Source organism: Antedon bifida, chromosome 1 (assembly GCF_963402885.1).
Source record: "Antedon bifida chromosome 1, ecAntBifi1.1, whole genome shotgun sequence".
NCBI classification, from domain to species: domain Eukaryota; kingdom Metazoa; phylum Echinodermata; class Crinoidea; order Comatulida; family Antedonidae; genus Antedon; species Antedon bifida.
The window spans coordinates 4,498,487-4,519,468 of NC_136226.1; the positions used below are offsets into that span (position 1 = coordinate 4,498,487).

General features: G+C 34.4%; 2 protein-coding genes across 2 annotated transcripts; one reads left to right on the top strand and one right to left on the bottom strand.

Annotated features, from left to right (window-relative positions):
• Positions 1–148: 148 nt before the first annotated feature.
• Positions 149–4,310, top strand: LOC144838411 (uncharacterized). The gene is made up of 2 exons (XM_078693752.1): positions 149–593; positions 959–4,310. Exons 1-2 carry the CDS (start codon positions 404–406, stop codon positions 1,210–1,212), a joined length of 444 nt encoding a protein of 147 aa, XP_078549878.1. The 5' UTR covers positions 149–403; the 3' UTR covers positions 1,213–4,310.
• A 1,754-nt stretch (positions 4,311–6,064) lies between these two features.
• On the bottom strand, positions 6,065–17,627 carry LOC144838418 (uncharacterized). Its single transcript, XM_078693766.1, has 11 exons — positions 17,508–17,627; positions 15,547–16,359; positions 14,995–15,101; positions 13,420–13,581; positions 12,048–13,183; positions 11,619–11,653; positions 11,143–11,242; positions 10,237–10,464; positions 9,289–9,704; positions 8,769–8,975; positions 6,065–8,397 (listed from the first exon to the last, which is right to left on the bottom strand). The coding sequence occupies exons 1-11, from the start codon at positions 17,565–17,567 to the stop codon at positions 8,368–8,370; spliced, it is 3,294 nt and encodes a 1,097-aa protein (XP_078549892.1). The 5' UTR covers positions 17,568–17,627; the 3' UTR covers positions 6,065–8,367.
• Positions 17,628–20,982: the final 3,355 nt, after the last annotated feature.

Genomic DNA, 20,982 nt, shown 5'->3' on the forward strand with positions numbered 1-20,982 from the left:
CATCTCCTCCTCCTCCTCTTATTTTTCGTTTAAATTTTCTTTCCATTTACTACTTTGCCTAATTCCTTCTCCTCCATTTCTCCTTGGAATGTCCTGTACTGTTACCTTCTTTCCTTCTGTTTTTATTTACCTATTTTGTCTTCTTGCACTACTTCTTTCATGTACATTTTCACCTTCATGTCTCCTTTCCCTTTTCTACCTGTTTCATGTTCTATCTCATCATTGCTTTCTTTTGGTACTTTTCTTTTTTATTTTCCATTATTCATTTACATTTTGTGTTTTTTATACTAAAGATGCAATAGAGAGAAGCAAAGGCGCGACAGACGTGGAGTTACATCTGAGTGACATAGAAGACCCTACCAAAAAATATGTTGTCAATGATCATCGTCCGAGCATTGATAGCATGAGCCAGGCTATAAATATGGCCTTACTACCTGGATTTAGCCAGGAAGAACACAAAATCAGAATCATGCGAACGGAAAAACGGCGGGAGCAAAGAACAACATCATTATCTTCATCGGCGTCAGAAGATCGCACGTCGACACCAGACGCTGATTTGGCAGCTCGTACTACTGGGTCTGATACGGTCAAAGGTACGAGTTAGACGCCCTCTTCCCCTTCCCTTCCTCATTTTTATGATCATCTACACACATACACACACGTTACAACCTAAATGCGTACTACTGGGTCTGATACGGTCAAATGTACGAGTTAGACTCCCCCTTAATTCCCCTTCCTCGTTTTTACACACATGCATTTAACATCGTTAATTACATTCATACCTTCATTAAAAACTTATCAGGGTAAAAAAACACCCACAAAAATTTAAATTATATAACACAAACGAAACATAAGAATACAATTAACCCTAGGGTATACACAAGAAAAACATTAATTTAGATGCCTTGTAACTTGATACTTATTTTAATTATTCGGAAAACTGATTATAATACTGCAGATGGACGCCATGGCAACGGTGGAACTACCAAAACCTCCAATGAGCATGCGCCAAGAACTGAAGATCTTATTGTAAATATATGCTCGACAAATTCACCCGATAAACAGAACACAGGCGTAGAAAGAGAAAAGTCGACGGTTTGTCCAACCCATCAAACGATCAAAATATCCAGAATGATTGTAAGTCCTAAGAAGAGACCGGCCAGCAATATACAGGAATCATCTACGAACATTTGTGGAACAGAGGATAAATAATTAATATTTGTTTAATATCTATAAATGAACCAACAGAACTAAGAGTAGTCCATGCTTGAAACCAAGATTCCAATATTGACAGTTACTGTTTGACTAAAAATAGATTTTGTTTTTGTAAGTAATGCAGTTCTGAAACCATATCATTTTGACCAAGAAAAAGATAATGTTATAGTGTTATAGTATGATTAATAAAGAATCCCCATGGAATAGATCACACGGTACATTTACTGAGCTATCTTTAGCCATAACAAAAACTGACGCGTTACACTGCGGAATATATTCATCGACAAAATATATAACACGATTTATACATTGGCTATTTGGTCACTGGATGAGACTGAGTATCGTCTTGCCGCTATATTATTGATTTCCAAATGAACGTAAATACTTCTAACAAGCATGTGGCAATAATAGGGTCATTGGCATTGTAATGTTGTCGACTATAATTTGATTTGTTAGTAAAAATGTAAATCTCATTCGAGGTTCACGCTAAGGTAAAACGCGAAAAAAAAAATAAGTAGAACAGGTCATATTTAATATTATACATCCAATGTACAGTAGAACCTCTATTAAGGGGACACATTCAGAATCATCCACTGAATAAGGGGTTAGCCATAGTATAATACGGTAACCTATATTGCCTATATATAGTGTTCCGTTTCACAGAAACATTTTCATTTAATAGGGGTGTCTCCTGAACACAGTAGAGGTGTCCCAAAGGAGGGGTTCTACTTTATAGAATTAATAACTAGAAATAATAATAATGCATCCATTTTAATTTTGAATTCAGTGATTTGTATTATCTTGCCAGTATTAATTGATACGATATCGCCCGACCCTCCGTGGTACAATTTTTTTTGTCATTCTACATCTCATAGTAAGCGCCCCGTACTCTCGCGTATTGACTTGGATGTACATAATGCGCCCCGTACTCACGTTGAATTAAATTTACTTTTGTGGTTTATAGTGTAACTAAAACTATGGAATCATTCTTTTCTAACTGACTACATACTATTATTACTACTAATATGGATACGCTGTGGAATAAATACGTGTTTTATATAGACAAAATAGGCGAATATAATTGTACTATTTTTGCAGTTTTAAATATTTTAAGGTTTCTTTAAATTGTCTTCCTTTTGTGTACGTATAATAGATAGTATGGTACAGAGTTAAATTAGTATAGATTACAATTAGCCTAGTTTATGCATAGATCCGAGACTTGAGGGAAGAAATAATAAATGTATTAATTCCTTTATAATCCGAGCAGACAATAAAACAGTATAATTGTAGATGCAGCAGTATTGTGAAATCTACGAAGAGACTCAACTATATCCTACATTTAATGTGAAAAATATTACGAAGGAAAGAAAAACATGATTTCTTGATTGAAACAATAAAGTGCATTGTTATCTACTTCAATCCATCACGCGCTGTTTGAAAGCCTTTGGGGTATTTTAAAATTATAACCGATTTATATTATTATTTACAGACTTTGTGTCTTCGATCATTATGGTTAGAATAAATATTATTTTGTAGATTTACATACAATTGTTAAAAGATGGAAACATTAAAAAATGTCACTGCTGTTTCAAAGTGTTACATTACAGAGGCTGTTTGTGTAAAATAAATAAATATTTTTGTTTAATTCTACTAGGCCTATGTATAACACAAATTGTTTACGATATTAATTTACTTGCAGTACAAGTGTAATCTTTGAATTATTGATAATTTTCATAAAGTTGATTGGTAAATTTAGGTAATAATTCGGTAATACTTCTTTTTTGTTGTATTTCAATGCAATGACTTATGTTTTAAAGATAAATATATCATTAGGTTTGTACAGTTAATTCTCCTAGTGTATCTATAAGCAAATGATTTGTATAGTTCATATGAAAATTCCTAATAACAGAGTAACATAATTCCTATAATACAGCCGTAACATGTGACGAAATATAAAGCTGTATCTCGGAATTGTAGAATACAATAATCTAATTAGCACATTAAAATACACGGAGATTCGGGTGTTTAGTGTAGTTATTGTATATACATAAATATCAATAATCTTAAAGACAAACATTTATGATTACAGTAATTTCAATACAAAATTATGCAGGTATTCGCACTGTATCTTATATTTTTGTCTGACACATACACTATCTATAATCAGGCAATAATACCCACTTCTACAATGTCTGACCACACGTTATTCCTGTAGTTTAGTTTGTACTTAAAATCAGGACTAATGTCTACGAAAGATTCAACCAATCAGAGTACAGCAAATATCTGTAGTTGCAGACGATTCGAATGAGTGTGGCGGTTCGGATAATTAGACATAGTTGACCTGGCTTTGATAATTTAATTGATTATTTGAATAAAATCATTGTTTATATTATGTGAAGTGACCAGACAACAAGTAATTAAAGGCTAAATTCAATACTTAGACAGCCAATTACTGCAAGCTGGGAGGAAAAGGTATGTAAATCTAGGTCTAAGTCTAGGCCCTAGGCTAGGCAAAATGATTCGAGGCCTAGCTAAATTGATGAAGGGGAATTGGAGGCCATGGACCTTCCTGGACAGAGTATCTGGTAGTGTCAAATTATTGGCCTAAGTTTCCTGATCAATGGCGTGTTGGCCTATGTTTGTCTGTCTCTAAGTATAATTTATAATGTTTCTATACGTGACATTTAAACCACGGTATTCAAAAATGTAAAAAATATTATTTATTAATATTAATTATGATATTTTTATTTATTTTGATCCACCCTCTTTACAGGATGGTGTCTTACGTCATGATAATACTAATCTATTCATATGTTTCTTAATAATAAGATTGTGAAAGATATAAATATTATTACAAAAATAAAATATTTATAGGCCTAGGCTAGGCTTTGGTGGTGATACCAATTGAAACTACGTTTAAAAATATGTTTATATTTGATAAAAATACCAAATTAAAATTGAAACTGTTAAAACTACTTAAAGTTTACTATTGACATTTAAAGAGAAAGGCATTTATACTAAAATAATCCATTTGAAAATAATTTAAAGTATCATAGGCAAATGCTGTAATACAATGTCACATACATCACACCTGTATTATATTATGGTTAGGGCTGAGTTAGTCCAGGGATCTCCCTGGTTAGTCTTATGGCCTATGATACAGGCGTCAAACTTTATCACATGATTTGCCTATATTTTATGTACAAATTGAAGACAGTACCAAGAATCAGTTAAACCAAGTTCGACTCTATTAAAATTTGAAGTTTGACGTGTGACGTGTCGAAATATATAATGCATTATTTTGTTATTTTATCCAAATATATTTGGGGTTGAAGGTATTAATATGGACTTGTACAGTATTATTATTTATTTAGATACAAAACGTTTCATTATAAATGGGAAATATGGAGGATGTAACGACGATAAAATGTTTTGAAAATAAAGAAAATCTCGAAGCAATTGTTGCATATGATCTTATTTGATGGAGTTTTATTTTATTTCGTTTAAGTACTGTACTAACAACTTGTAGTACTACATTCTCTATTTATTTATTACTACAGTGTCACAGTATCAGTTGACCAATGAAAAGCAACAGTTCAATCCATCGGTTGTGATTGGTAAAATTACTTGCGCTCACACGTTCTTGCGTTGCGTCGTCTTTCTGGGGAAAACCAAGCTAGCTTTAGTATAATATTATAGTCATCGTAAATCCGCAAATGGTTTGAGATGCAGTGAATTAGCTTGGAGCCTACATCGGACTAGATTCTAGAACAAATCAATTCCGATCCAGTACTATGTCTACAACGTATTTCGATAGGCCTACTTTACCAAATGATCATTGTGTACGTACTATTATTATAGGCCTACATCAAATGGTCGAGAACAAATGGACCCAGGATAAAGATTCAAATTTGAATACAACTAGTTTGTTATTGTGCAAACTTTAATGGATTTAAAGTTCATTATATTGGTGTGAATTGGAAAATGATTTTTCCTGAATACATTCAGTTCCACACGCTATATTATACTGGAAACATTTTATAACCATAATAACGGCATAATTATTAGTCTACAAACTGCGTTTATAGTACATTAAAGTACACCAAAGCACGTTTGGGTCGTAAATTAATTTCATTAGGGAACCATGCTGTAATGACATTTTGGGAAATCATAGGTCTAGATATACGAACTGTAAAGCATATTCCGGCTGTGCACTTGTTCAATAAAAGTAGTCATTAAAATACAATCGAGTAAACTAGTCGTATACAGTAATTAGTGATTCTCGGTGAAAGTTGTCTGTGGTTCTTGGTTCGAATCCAGTGTTGATCCTTTTTGTCTTGGGGGTCATGTTTCACATGTTCCAGACAATACGCGTTTAATTGTTGGTCTGTTTACGACCAATTTATATTTGCCTCTTTTCAATATAATTTGGAATATAAGTATAAGTGTATTGCTTTTGTTGACCAATACCGGCCTTATTCCTTGACGACCGTACATCGGTTTTCTGGTGAAAGGCTTTAATTAAAATTTTGTGAATGTTATTATTAATATTCTATTTTTATGTCGGTCGGTCGGTCTGTCTGTCGGTCCGGCATCACTATGCGTTTTATCGCTTTTCTGTACTTTTTGAACTGTTTTGATGTACAGAAAAGTTTTAAAGTACATTACTTTTTGAAAGTTCATTTGTTTCTGAGAGCACGCGACTTATGGCTGTTGGCCTTGTTTGGGCATAGATTAGAGTCTACATAGGACCGTATATGTATAGTGTATATTTCAAATAACTAAATTTCTTAATTGTGTCATAGCAAAAACGTTGGTCAAATCTTCAATAGAATAACAACGACATTAATGTTATACGATTTATTTGTTGTTAAAATGGTATACAGTATACAAATACATTAAAAAATGAAAACCATACAATATAACCATTATCTGTTTCAGCACAAAAACGTTTTCTTTTTTCTCACTAACCACTTTAATCTTCTTTTACTTACAGTACTAAATAAACTATTTCAAGTAACCTTAGAGATTATAGATGTAATGTTTCATTAGCAAAACAGTAAACATCATTAAAAATTGGTATATAATGTACAAACTAAATGTCTATCACTGATGATACAAATGTATACACAAATGTGCAATATTTTATATAGGCAGCCTTTATTTGTCTATGAAACAACAATAAAATATATATTAGAGGTTATAAAGGATAACCTCTATCAAAATGACACGCCTATCCTTCTCACCTAAACCTCTGTCTACACTATCAAACTTTGTGACAACAAAATGTGATGTGCCCATATATGGACACAATGACGTCTTATCACACCTTTTTTTTGTCAAACTAGATTGATAGTGTAGACAGAGCTTAAAACTTAATTACCACTAGGCCGCAACACAAGGACATAAGCCAAATGCAAGTGATTTGATCAATCACAATCGATGAATTATCGAACTATCGCCTGTCAACTCGCTTGCGTTGGGCTTTAGTATCTGCAACACAATTCTATCACCTTCACCAAATTCACCTATTCAATTCAATAGTATATACCCTTTCAACACTTAACGATTTAAAATGTTCATTTTTATAATCCCCAAAAAATATAAAAACATTTTTTCTAATAACTAAAATCATTTAATTTTCTTCTAAAATTTGTAAACAGCTGATAAATGATAAAACACACTCTAAAGGTATTAATAGTTATCATAAACATCCAGTCTTTATTACTTTAGCGTAATAATTGACCGATGCTATTACCACTATGATGTTGAAGGTTAGACTCATTCTATATTCATACAATAAAAATTATATCCAGCTTATTAACGAAAAAAATGGCCGGTAAGTTAATTGTTGATAAAAGGCCATAATAAAATACTACTTTTGTCCTAATGTCCAGTTGTAGGGATTTAATTATACCCTGTGTGCTGTTGGCTACTTGAATTTTCAAGGCTGGAATACACCAATTATATATTTGCTAGAAGAACAAAGTTTGCGTGCATTACCAGTTTCAACTAAAGATGCACTTAAATCTGAAATATTGCATTAACAAATGAATTTCATATCAAATTACAATACAAAGTTATTAGCTAAAATCTAGACTAAAAATGTCTTGCAATTTTAATACCATAAAGAGTTATTATTTTTGTAACTCAGTAAATACGATTTTTTTTTTGGGTTGTTTTTTATTTAAACAGAAATAATATTCTATTATTATAGCAATTCAAATGAGTTATAGAAATAAAGTATATCATATATTAATATTAATGCACTGCACTGTGAATGGACACACTACAGATAACTCTCAAAAATAGGTTTACATTAACCAACATACTAACAAAAAAATCAGCTGTTTTAATGATATTGGCTAAAGATTGGTTCCCACTTGGATGTAGCGTAGTGGTGCATGTGCAACGCAATTGAGTTGACCAATCACAAGATTGCACCAAGCTTTAAAACGGTTTTTAAAATAACTAAGTATTTTTTTATGAATTTTGTCTTTTAAGTCTTAGATCACAAATTCCATTCCATAAGATAAGAGGACTGGTTTGACAGAACTTCTTAGTCATCTTGACTTAAGCAAACATTTGATAATGCCAGCCCCAGTTTTCTACATTTTAATAGTAAGACCAGTATTGGTCAATTTTGGACCATACGAAAATAAAGGTTAGAGTTAACTGTAATGTAGTGTAAAGTATTATATATAATAGTTTCATACACAAAATAGTAGACAAACAAATATGTACATACCGAGTGCAAAAAAAATAAATATAAAAATATTACAATTATGTAAACAAAAAACAGTTTTTCAAGAATACAAATATTCTAATTTACACATAAACATAAAAATATCCAAATATACCAACATGATTCAACTAATAATTAACTAATAAGATTTAGCAATTACTTTCCTATACAGTATTCAAATTTTTTAAGCCGATTCTCGATTCTATTTGCTAAATATCATACAGTAGGCAAATCATGTGATACAGATCATGTGATTACAGATCATAACATAACCTTCACCTAACCTTCCTTGATACAAGTACTATGTGGAAATACGGCACTGAGAATCTGGTTAATTTTTAAATAATACTTTTTAAGTAAATATCAACTATGAACATATTTTCAAAAAACAACAAACTGCAAGGTCTTCATTGAAGATTCTCGTGGTAGTGGTCAAGCTATAAAAAAAAAGACAGATAATTTGTATAACATATACAGTATAATACTAATTAGTAAAATACTAAGTAGGTAACTGGTCGAAGGTAACATTTGTGCAAATAATTCTATCATTAGATGTGTTGTGTCTGGTTGTCAACATTTGTAATACTATACTTAAGCTCTCTCTCTACACTATCAAACTAGTTCAACAAAAAAAGTGTGATGTGCCCAAATATTATAGTGATATGCCAAAATATGGTAGTGATATGACATCATCATGTCTATATATGAGCACATTTTTTTGTCACATAAAGTTTGATAGTGTAGACAGAGCTTAACCATTTCCAAAATAAAAGTTTCAACTAAATGAAATAAATAATTGTTAACTTACTATAATGTTATTAGGAGGAGCTTCTATCCTAACAGGCTGAGGTTGTCGTCTTGGAGGTACTCTTTGCATACCAAGCTGGATTTCAGGTGAATAATAGGTGGCGCCCTTGTATGTAAGTCCATGGTTGTCTATCATAACTTCTTGTTGTATTTGTGGGCCCATTGAGGGCATGTTTTGCGTGGCTGCAACTGCTGCCTGAGGTACACTCTGAAATTATTAGATTAGATTATAAAGATTACTACTATAAAGCTCAATGTCACTGTAGCATGGTGGTAAACAAACTTGCTTACAAATTCAAGAGTTCTGGTTTCAAATCCTAGCTCTGTTTCAGTTTTTTTTTTCCAGAAAAATTACATTACAACTAATGATATACTATTGTGCTTATAGAGCAAGTCTCATTTGAGGCTTAGGAATTATAATAGAAGGAGAAGAAGGTCATGAGTCACTTGACACTAGGTCAACATTGAACCCATGACTTTAGGATTTGAAAGCAGGCATGACAGCTCCACGATATACTTACAGTTACTGGGAAATGTTGTACAGGAACAGGTGGAGCGATCTGATAGGGAGCACTCATTGGTCCTGCTATACCTTGAGCTGGCCTAGGATGACCATGACCAGGTCCTGTTAGCCCTTGTGCTGGTCTAGGATGAGCAGGTCCTGTTAGTCCTTGTGCTGGCCTAGGGTGAGCAGGTCCTGCTAGACCTGGTCTTGGAGGATGCCCATGCTGCGGCAGTGGATGTCCTTGCACTGGGCTAGGCTGAACAGGAAGCCCTTGAGCTGGCCTTGTGTGTACAGGCTGTGGCACAGGGTGCCCTGGATTATAATGCACGTTCACAAAGGTAGTTGGAGGGAAGGCTCCTTGTGGCGGGTGAGCTCCCATTGATACTGCTGGGTGTAACATTCCTGTATTCCGAGGATGACCAGGCTGTAAAGCTGAATCAAGTCGAAATAAAATAATTTATAATTTAAAAGAAAATTGTTCCAAGATTCATTTAAATCTACAGATTGTAGGTACTGGAATACATAGTGTTGAAGCATGAGCGTGTGAATTTACTGTTGTTTGGAGGTTTCACAAATGACATGATACATTTTCAAGTAGGTAGGAAACTTAAAGATTATTAAATACAAATTTAAGATTAAACACTAAATAATCCTGGAAAGCGATACGAATCTAATAATTATAATTTAAGTATAATTAAAGATTCATAACATTATCTGTTTATTTTTCTTGCCCTTTACATATTTGTTTCTGTTGCTGTGCTGGTATCTTTTCCCAGTAATGTTTTAAGGTGCAACACCCTATATGCATTTGTATCTCCTCCATCTATTTGTTATATTCTTTTTGTTCAATTTTTGGAAATTCTAAATGGAATTGATTTATTATACAGTACTGTATTTTACCAAGAAGTAGGAAAACAATCTTAAGGAATGTATTAAGACACAACAGCTCCTTGGATTGACTTACCCTGGACTGGTAAACTATTTGGTAACATGGCTGCAGCATCAGAAAGCTGAGCTTGTGATGTGTCAGAAATTGAAGGTGGAGGCTGTGTAATTTGATTTGGTAGTCTAGGCGACGGTGAACCCGATATATTTTGGCTCTGTCTCATTACTCCATGTGGAGGTGTATGTGATGGATCTGGTACGTTTGGTGGCGGTGTTCCATCGCTTCTGTAAACTTGACCCTGATAGCCTGGAATAAATTACAATTTTAGTACATTTATAATTTGACAAATTCATAACATAAAAATTCATAGCTTAAAAAGCGAGATACCACATATCTATGACATGCAACAACAAAGTTTATTCTCAGTTATAAATATTATATTTTTTAAGCATATTTTTTCCTCTCGTTTATATGTTACAACATTGTAGTTGTAATAAAAACATTTGCTGTATATACAAAAAATGATTGATTTTTAAAACCATATTTGTATTCGTTATTTTACATTAAATATATAAATTAAGTAACAAAATGGCAATAAAAAGACGATAAAAATTGTAATAAACTCAGGAGAGGAATTATTATTTAACATAGTAATTTTTTTTAGGAAACACTGCGGCCCTTTTGATGTGACCCTTGACCTATTTGTAGTTCTTCATTTTCGCTTAGTTGACTCCATAGTTCTATATGTTTAACTCTACCAAACATTTTGGGCGGGCCAAAGGGCATGTTTTCTCACAAAAATTAACCCTTGAACAAAGGATGGCTTATTATATACTGTAGGTCTAACTAGCCTAGCTCATGACAATTTTTGCCTCTTTTAAAGAAAAAACAAACTTCCTTGTAAAAAAATCAAGATTATATTAAAAAACAGACAAGTTGCTTTAAAAAAAAATTGATTCAATAAAAGTCTTGTGGACTTTGTACCTGGTTCATAATAATGTTGTGGTGGTGATTCCGACTGTCTACCAGCTCTTGCATCTGCTGGTGGTCGCTGCGATGAGAATCGATGAGGCCTGTTTCCTCCCTAAATGATAAAAACATTTTCAAGTTACACGTATTCGAAAGTAAATTGCTCAATTTGAAAATGTTTAGTAGGATACAAGTTTCTTAAATGTGGCACTGTACATCAAATTTGATATCATCAATGATTCCTATTTGGGCATTTATTTACTACGGTATTAATGTCAAAACAAACAAATTTATTTTACATTTCGTTTTTAGCAAGCCCATACAGTAGCCAGGTGGTTCAAGGGTTAAACAACTTTTCAACTAAAGACCAGCTGTAAAATCCTGGCATCATACTTGGTTCTTAGTAATGTGGTATATAAAAACACATATTGTAACATTAGTAATGTAATAAAACAGTAATATATATTTTGATATCAGTTATCTTTACTAACCCTTCTTTCAGCTGCTGGAGCATGCATGCCTTTATCTGAAAAATTAAAATGTTAATTTATGAACTGACACTTGTCAATTATATATATATTATTTATCTACAGCATGAGAACATTGCTTGCCAAACATTCCCACAAAGTAGCATTGTTCCTTGTAAAACTATCATGAATTTATAGAAATAATTCAATTGCTGTAAAGCTCTGTCTACACAAACTAGTTTGAAAAGAAAGTGTGATGTGTCCAAATATGGTAGTGATATGCTTAAAGCGCTATTATAATTTTGTCCATATATGGGAACATCACCTTTTTTGTCACAAAGTTTGATAAAGCTTAAGTGTAAGTGTTTGTATAACAAATAGGTTGCATGATATTTTAGGAAGGGATGCAACATTCAAACCCTAAAAATAAAACACCCCCTTCCCCCAACTTACCTTCAGTTTTAACATGCTGTTCTTTAGTTTCCTCTTTAACAATTTTCCTCTGACCTCCTTCAAGGCGTATCTGAAAGTTCTGCAGTAATTTTGGTGCTTGACTATTTACTGCAGTACCAGCATCGTTTGCACTATCTTTAGGAACCGGCACCACAACAGAAATCTTTGGTATCTCTTTTATCGTGCTACGTTGATGCCGTCTTTGCGAGAATGACTTTGCCTCTCGAGACGTAGCAGTCTCAGTCGCAAGATTATCTTCTACGCTTGTTGATGATGTAGTAGTAGTTGGTTGGGTTTGTATAGATTCAGTTTTTGCCGGTGAACTAGACAATTCAGTATTTTCTTTCTTTATATCTTTGGCACCCCATTGCATTGGCACGACACTATCTGTATTCTTACTAGCATCCGTTGATAAAGAGGGCCATTCTTCTTCAACAACTGACACTCTTGAGGTGTCAGTCTCTTGATACTGCCTGTTTTCATAAGGCCTATTCACAACAGGGCCTTTACCTCGACCCCTACCCCTACTTTCATTATACCGTCCCCTATTACTGTATCTCATATCCCTATTTCCTGTACTTTCTTCTTGCCTCTTATCAAAACTGTTATCACCACCTAATCTATTTTGTACATTCCTATTATCATATCTGTCTCTTTGTTTATTTTCAAAACTGTCTCTATCCTGTCTGTAACGTGTATCCCGTTTATCATTCCTATTTTCCTGCCTGTTCCTTCCTTTATAATCCTCTCCATCTCTTTTATCCCAGTTTCTATTTCTTTCCCTGTTCTGTTGTGCACCATCCTCTTGAGATCTGTTCCTCTCGTCATAACGATCTTGATTCGTATATTGTTTTCGGTCATTATAAGTATTTCTATAGTTATTTCTTGTATGCCCACTTTGATAATTCTGTGTGTCAACATTCTTGTCATATACTTCATCCACCATTCTTTCTTCCGATTGTTTTGGATATGTTTTACGTCGCCCTCTTTGCAGACCTCGGCCAAAACCTCTTCTTTGTGGTGGGGACTCTCGTTTTTCTTCTGCCTGATAATCATCGTTTCTTTTATTTTCGATGTAGTCAGATACTAACGGTTTTGAGCGCTGTCCTCCCCTTCCGCGGCCACGATTACCTCTACTGTAAATAACAAAATTAAAGATGTTCTTTTATTTAGATAATGTGATACAAAATTCAGGGGCGGATCTAGAATTTTCCAAACAGGGTAGCACTACTAATATAATATTAATAATCTGTCAAATATACATTAAAAATGAGTTCATATTTCATTTTAACTATCAAAAGATATCTGGCCCTCAAGTTTATTTATAAATTACAATCAGGCCCAAAGTAGGAAACACCCGATATTAACTTACCCACTGTTGTAATCATTAAAGGTCGGAGGTGAGTTTCGCTCTCTGATATCATATCCATAAACATGCATAACATCTCTATATGGCTTTGGTCCTTGTTCATCTAGATTGAATCTATCATGCCCCCACTTGCCTTTGTCATCCCAAAGCTTCTTTTTAGCAGGTCTGTCAATGGTAAAAAACAATATAATTACTATGAATGATGCATACTGTATTACAGACTTTTATACTTGTATTGTGGAATGACTTGAATTACGAACTACAAAGTACCAAATCAATATATATATTTAAATCATTGTTTAAAGAACATTTATTATCATTTTACAAATAATTTTAAAAATAGTACTTGTTGCAGGATTTAGCTTTTTTTATTACCTCCGCCAAGGAGGTTTTTCACCCCTGTATATTTGTGTGTGTGTTTGTGTGTGTGTTTGTGTGTCTGTGAACAGCCTGGAGGCCACAGTTTTTATCCGATTCTCACCAAATTTGGCAACAATGATCTATGCCCCAAAAGCTCGGACGAGTTCGAATTTGAGGGGAAAAGGTCAAAGGTCAAGGTCACAACTAACAAAAAACTATTTTACTGCCTAGAGACCACAGTTTTTATCCGATTCTCACCAAACTTAGCCACAATGATCAATGACACTTCATATAATTGCGGTTAAATTTTGAAGGGTCAGGGTCAAAGATCAAGGTCCACAAAAAACAGAAAAAAAAGAAATAAAAAAATAATAAAAAAAAAAAAACCTCAGTGGGCCTTGAACCAGCGATCTCAACTGTGAGAGGCTGGATACATAACCATTACACCACACTGTCATCCACAACTTTGTAGTGTGCAGTTAACATATTTACACTTAGAACTAATAAAAAAAAATGTAAAAAAAAATATTAAGGGGGAATTTTATGTAGGGGAATTTTACAGTAGGCGGAGGTTTGTACTCTCGGAGTACCCTCTAGTTATTTATGTTTTAGTTTTTAGGCTAGTTAGGGACGTAGGGGGACACAACTAAAAACTTTGAGTTTTTATGTGTTTCCTTTTCATCTTTTTTTATGTTCTCATATATTGTTGTATATTTTCATGATTGATGATGAATAAAGAATATTTGAATTTAATTGAATTGTAATAATTTGACTCTATACATTTTCCTGGCCTTGTCTTTTGAGGGATGGACACACCTAAAATGCCCCTGAGGTGTGTCATTTACAGTCCACATGGTAAACTTCTACACATGAAGATACAACAGCACACCTGAATGTATTAAGGAGTGCACTTTTTCAGACTTTTTATAGTATTACCACCTACAGGATGCTAAACAAACCGTACGATTTTTTAAATAACCAATGTTGATTATAAGGCTTCGGTAGTAACACCATAATTACCCGGAAAAAAAGGCAAGATTTGGCCATAAAGTAATAAACACAAAGTACAAAATAACCCATGACCTGATACACTGTTCAATTGGGTAATGTATGCAAGTTTGGATTCCAAAGAGTTCAGTTTTTGAAGACTCCCCTTAAAGTTTCATTTTTAAAAGGAAAAGCATTAAAAACAACTTCAGTACAGTACTAGTCACTTACGCTTTAGTGTCTTCAGTTGAATCAGTTCGATCATCATGCATAAAAAACAGACCTTGCTTAGGAACAAATTGGGGGTTCTCTGTGTCTTCTTTTTCCTCATTCGTTTCCTTCAAAAAAACAATGAAATTTTAAATAGTGACTTGGTTAGCTCATACAAATGTAAATAACCTGTGTGTTGAGTCAAACTTGGCTGAATTGCGCACATGTGTGAAGGATTTACACAACAATATTCATATCCTTCAGCAGCCATTAAACACGCACGATAAACCCCTACTCTTACGAAAGATGCACTGGGTTCACACACAAACAATATGTGTACACTGGACCTCCAGATTTAAGTCTTTATCCGAGAAGACTTGTCAGTGGCAAAATGGCTATGAGTGCCCACTGGCTAAACCCAGAGCATGAGCCCTAATGCAACAGAGAACCCCCTTTTCCCCCTGCCACTGAAACTTGTTCTACCACCAGAACCACTGGTTGGTTACTGTCTTCATAAGATGCACCATAAGATATTACTGTTATTAAGAAAAAATATAAAATTTAATACATTACCTCCTCTCCCTCTTTCCATCCTTCTTCCTCGTTATCATCATCAATTATTTCACCTTCTTCAAGTTCTTCATCTTCAATAATGACATCTTTCTCCTCTTCCTCTGTGATTTTTCCTTCTGATTGTACTTCATCTTCTTCCTCTAACACTTCCTCTCCATCACTAGAGACTCCCCTTCTCCTTCTAACTGGTGCCCCATCCTCATTATCAGAAACTTCATCATCATTATTTTCATTTTCCGATTGTTCACCTTCGACCTCTTCAGATTTGTCTAAAGTAGCACCAGTTTCTTCTTTATTATCAACAGGCTTTATTTCATCATTAATCTGAGGATCATCTTCATTATCTATTGTTTGTTGATTAATAACAGGATCTACATCACTTCCTTCTTCAATTTCACTTTCATTCTTTGTATCAGAGGTCATCCCTTCAGCAGTTGACTGCAAATCAACATCTGATGGTTGTTCATCATCATCTCCTTGATATTTATCTGCAATAGCATTTACTACCTCCTTTTTACAATCATCTGTGGTAGCATTAACTACTTCCTCTTTAGAATCATCTGTGGTAGTACTAACTACCTCTTCTTTACAATCATCTGTGGTAGCTCTAATTACCTCTTCTTTACAAGCATCTGTGGCAACACTAACTACCTCTTCTTCCTTTTTTACAACCTCTACATTTTGGGTGACCTTTACATCAGATGTTTCTTCAATGTTATCCACACTTTCAATTTCTGTCTTGCCAGTTAAATTTGCATCTCCTGCTTCTTGTATCTTGTTTCCATCTACATCACTTCCAATGTCCGTTTCCATCTAATTATTAGTAAGCAAAACAGTAAATTTAAAACTGTGTTCATTTGTGCCTCATCACAGTGATATTTATAAAACAAAAAACGATTTAATGATCAGTATCATTCAGTAGAGTTAGTTTGAAAACTATGTACCTAAATTAATCTAGCCTAGCTCTAGAGCCAGGAAATTGCAATACAGCTAATATAGAGCCCCCTCCCAACTGATGTTAGAATCAGAGATGTACATGGACGTTTCGGATGACCAGTGATGGTTTTGTTTAGCCTGTAGTCCAGGTTGCATGGGACAACTAATCAGAATCTGTCAGATTCTATTTAATTGTTAATTTAAGCCTAATTTTATTTATTCATTTTTGTGGTATACTATTATTTACTAATATGTTTTTAAACTAAAACCGTTTTATAACCCTCGGCCTATATTTTAATTAATGTGTAGGCCCTATTACTATAATATAATCTCTCAACTCAATGTGTGCAAATCGATATTTTATAGGCCAACCAAGTCTAGCCTATAGTTGTTAGGCCCTGCAAATTAGGCTTTTATTTTAGGCCTAGCCTACTAGAGGCCCTAGGCCTACTACTACTAGGCCTAGCTACACTTATTTTCATGACACAATAAACCTAAAGACCATGAACTTTATGTACTAGGACACCACTCTAATCACTACGCGAAATGTCGTAAAAGACGCAGTGGGCGTTTCATAGAAATTACCGGCGGCTCAACTTCTCGGCGGCCCAACCGGTCATATCCCCTACCTAGCTAGCCTAGGGCCTGCTAACTAGGCCTAGGCTAGGCCCTTTTTTTTTTGGACAGCTAATTAAATCTGGCAGTCAGCTGAGATTAATAATTAATAAGCAAACCTCCAAGCAATAAGAGAACCATAATTTCATAATCAATTGGACTTTAAAAGACTGAATGGACCAAAACGTCTCGTGGGGCGAAACGTCCCAAGCCGAATCGTATCAGGGCCGAATCGTCCTGCGTACACTGTATGTAGCCTGTAGACGGACGGCTAGCCAGGCGATAGGATAGCCGATCATTCAGTTATGGTTTCTAACAGCTTTTTTGTAGGGATACACATAATAGGGAACTCATATATTATTAATAAAACTAAAAAACTATAAACAATATAGAAATAATTGAAAACTTACGATAGAAGCTTCGTTTGGTTCCTGAATATCAGAAGTCACACTCGCAGTTGTTTCCGCCATTTTCGTGAAACACGCGTAACTAATCAATGGTGGTTGCCAGGCTAATCTGTATATAAACCAAATTCTTTTTTATACCGTAAATCTTCTAATAGTAACCCCCCCCTTCTAATTACCCATCTTATAAGTAATCAATCTATAATAATAACCCACTACTCTAATAGTAACCGATGGGGGTTACTATTAGAGTCACAAAAACTTATGATGCAGCCTTATTTTGAAAATAGGGAGATAATGCATGTGAGCTCGGGAGTGGGGGTTTGAGTTTATAAAATAAAGTTAGAGTTCAACCAAATTTGTTTATTCGTAGGCCTACTGTTTTATTATTTTGCTATGAGTTGCTGACCGGAAAAGTTGGGGATGGGTTACTATTTTCAGGTGCCTAATTTAAGATTAGTAATAGTAGGCCTAACCCACTACTGTAACCCCACTTCTAATAGTAACCCACCCTAAAAACAATCAAAGAATAATATATAATAACCCAGGGTTACAATTAGAAGATTTACGGTGTGTATTGGAAATATTATGTGACATTCGAGTTTCATACTTTATTATTGTTCTTAAAGTTGTTGTTGTAAGTGTTTGTAAATTGTATGTTTATATTGCTAAATGTCAGAACGCACTGTCTTTTAACCGGGCTGATTTTAAAGTTCTTAAGTTCTGTCTTTTTTTTTAAATTCATTTTATAATGTGCCCACTTTCCTTGTCAATGTTTTTACATTTTTTGACATTAATATTATAATGATGCATTTTTATTATTATGTCACATTGTCAATAGGCCTTTTTTATAATATTTTAGCATGTGATTTTTTTATGGTGCCATATATATCAGTGTGACAAGCAATCGGGCACTTCAGCCACACGGTGACCAAATGAATTTGATTCAAATTGAAATGCCGTCACTATGTCGGTCGGTTGGTCGGTCGGTTGGTCGGTAAACATTAATTTTAGCACGCGACTGCAGCCATGTATATGGCCTTGTTTCATATCTAGTGGGTAATTTATTTGATTATACATGTTACCATTAATATTAGACCCAAAATAACAGGCGAATAGACGCCTCCCTCGAATAAAACCCTCGGTGTTATGTATTCGAATAAATACAGTATAGTCAAACATGTCAAAGTGTATTCTGTAGCATAATTTGGATTAACAAATAATTATACACTATCGTTTTAAATTACAGTATATTTACATTTTATTTCAGGGTTAAAATACTTGTATTCTCATATATTACTGATGATTCTTATCGGGTAAAAACAAGGTGAGTTTGTTTTTTTTATTCATTATTGATTGTGTTTTAACATTGTGATATATCTTAGATCTGAGTTTTCTAGACAGCCAGATGATAGTGTAAGTTACTCTTTTGTATAACATACACTGGTATGTTCTCTTCTAATACAGCATCTGCTGAGCATTTTCTATTTTGGCATTCGTATTGTTTTTTCTCCTCCTGTGTGTGTCCCTTATTTAGTCGCGTGCAACTTTACAGCTCACTATGTCGATCGGTTGGTCGTTGGTCGGTCGAATACGAATACGAATAGAACTTTATTGCAATCAAAGAAAGATTGAAGTTTAACAAAAGCGTTTCACTCAGAAACATAAAATGCAATATAAAAAACATTTAGAAAGTAAGTACATACAGTCAACAAATTAAAACAAAATTTCAATTAAATAAAAATTATCATAAAAACTATATATATTAATTCAAAATGTAAAAAAACAAGTTTAACTGAAAACATCAGAATATAGATATAGGCCTGTAGTAAAAAAAAAATTTTTTAATTCAAAAACTTTCAAATATTTTCAATATAATTTACACACAATGGTACGGAAGGTCGCGGAAACAGAACACTAAATGATTACCATTTTTGGAAAAGTCCGTGATTAATAATAAACGTTTTAGAACGGTTAGTTTTAACTCTAGGGATACAGAACTCACGGAGTCTTCTAAGATTATAAGCAGCAGAAGGAGCCTCCGGTAACAAATGATTCAATCTGTGACTGGGGTCTTTGATTTTAACGAAAAAATCCTTGCACAGTCAAACACGGCGGTCTTCTAAGGTAGAAAAACCAAGGAAGCTGCGGGCATCGAAATAAGTAGCCTGCGGAAAAATACATTTAAAGGCCCTTCTCTGAATTTGTTCAAGTTGTTGACTCTGTTGCTTCGTAATATTTGATCCCCAAACTGGGGCCGCATATTCTAATATTGGTCTAATGATACTAGTATAAAAGTGGACAAGTGCGGGGGCATCCCGGCCTGCCCTCCGCACCTGTTTGAGAAAGTACATTTTAGAATTACATTTACTAATCATTTTGTCAATAAGGGGTTGCCATGACAAATTATGAGAAATAATTACACCAAGGAGTTTAAATTCGTCAACACGTTCCAGATAACAATCTCCAACATGAAGTGGCTCAAAAGCCGTCTTTGACCTTTTACAACTAATTCTCATCTCTTTCGTTTTCTTAATATTAAGGGACATATTGTTATCATTAGCCCACTGGACAGTTTCGTCAAGAGTGGTTTGGAGTACAGTTGCCCCATCGTTGCCGACGCGTTCATAGATGGAGGTGTCGTCCATGTATTTCATGCACGGCACCCCATCCAGAAGATCGTCGACAAAGATGATAAACAACATGGGCCCCAACCAGGAACCCTGGGCGATACCGCCCTTAACGACTATCCATGGGGACAATTCATCGCCTAGTTTAACACGTTGTTTTCTGTCACAGAGAAAAGCATAGATCCAAGAGATTAGATGGTCTTCGACCCCTAACTTATGCAACTTGTCAATTAATATATTATGGTCAATTAAATCATAAGCCTTTTTGAAATCAAGCAATAATAATCTCATTTCATCTCCTTGGTCAGTAGCAGTAAAGCATTCGGTTAACAAATTTATAAGAGCGTCAGTGGTAGACACACCCTTAGAGCAACCAAATTGATTCAACTTGATTTTATCTTTAATTTGGACCCAAATCATTTCCCCTACGATCCCTTCAATAACTTTCATGGTGGTGGAAGTCAGCGAAATAGGACGCAAGTCATTCTCAAGAACCATAGGTGGGTTAACCTTTGGAATGGGGATTATATCGGCTGACTTCCAAAGCATGGGAATGACCCCTTCCCTTAAACTGGAGTTAACTATAGCACTTATAGGCTTGGAAAGGACATTGGCAAAATCACGTAGTACCCACGGAGGGATTCCGTCCGGGCCTGGGGCTTTATTACATTTCACAAGTTTAAGCTTAGACTCAATTGTCTCTGGCGTGATAATTAAATGGGGTGGTACAACAGTGTTACTATCATTGGTTTTTGGTTCAAGGGGTTTGAACTCAGAAGTAAAGGACTGGAAAAAACCACTAACTTTCGTGGTAAGATCGTATACGTTACCGCTACATAAGTCATTAGCCA

Bases quoted from the DNA above. Each gene is read 5' to 3' on its own strand.
- LOC144838411 (XM_078693752.1), top strand. From the start codon at position 404: ATGAGCCAGGCTATAAATATGGCCTTACTACCTGGATTTAGCCAGGAA. The intron at 594-958 runs GTACGAGTTAGA...ATAATACTGCAG, and splicing joins TGGGTCTGATACGGTCAAAG to ATGGACGCCATGGCAACGGT.
- LOC144838418 (XM_078693766.1), bottom strand. From the start codon at position 17,567: ATGGCGGAAACAACTGCGAGTGTGACTTCTGATATTCAGGAACCAAAC. The intron at 13,582-14,994 runs GTAAGTGACTAG...TACCATTGACAG, and splicing joins TCAACTGAAGACACTAAAGC to ACCTGCTAAAAAGAAGCTTT. The intron at 8,398-8,768 runs GTAAGTTAACAA...TTTTTTTTATAG, and splicing joins CTCCTCCTAATAACATTATA to CTTGACCACTACCACGAGAA.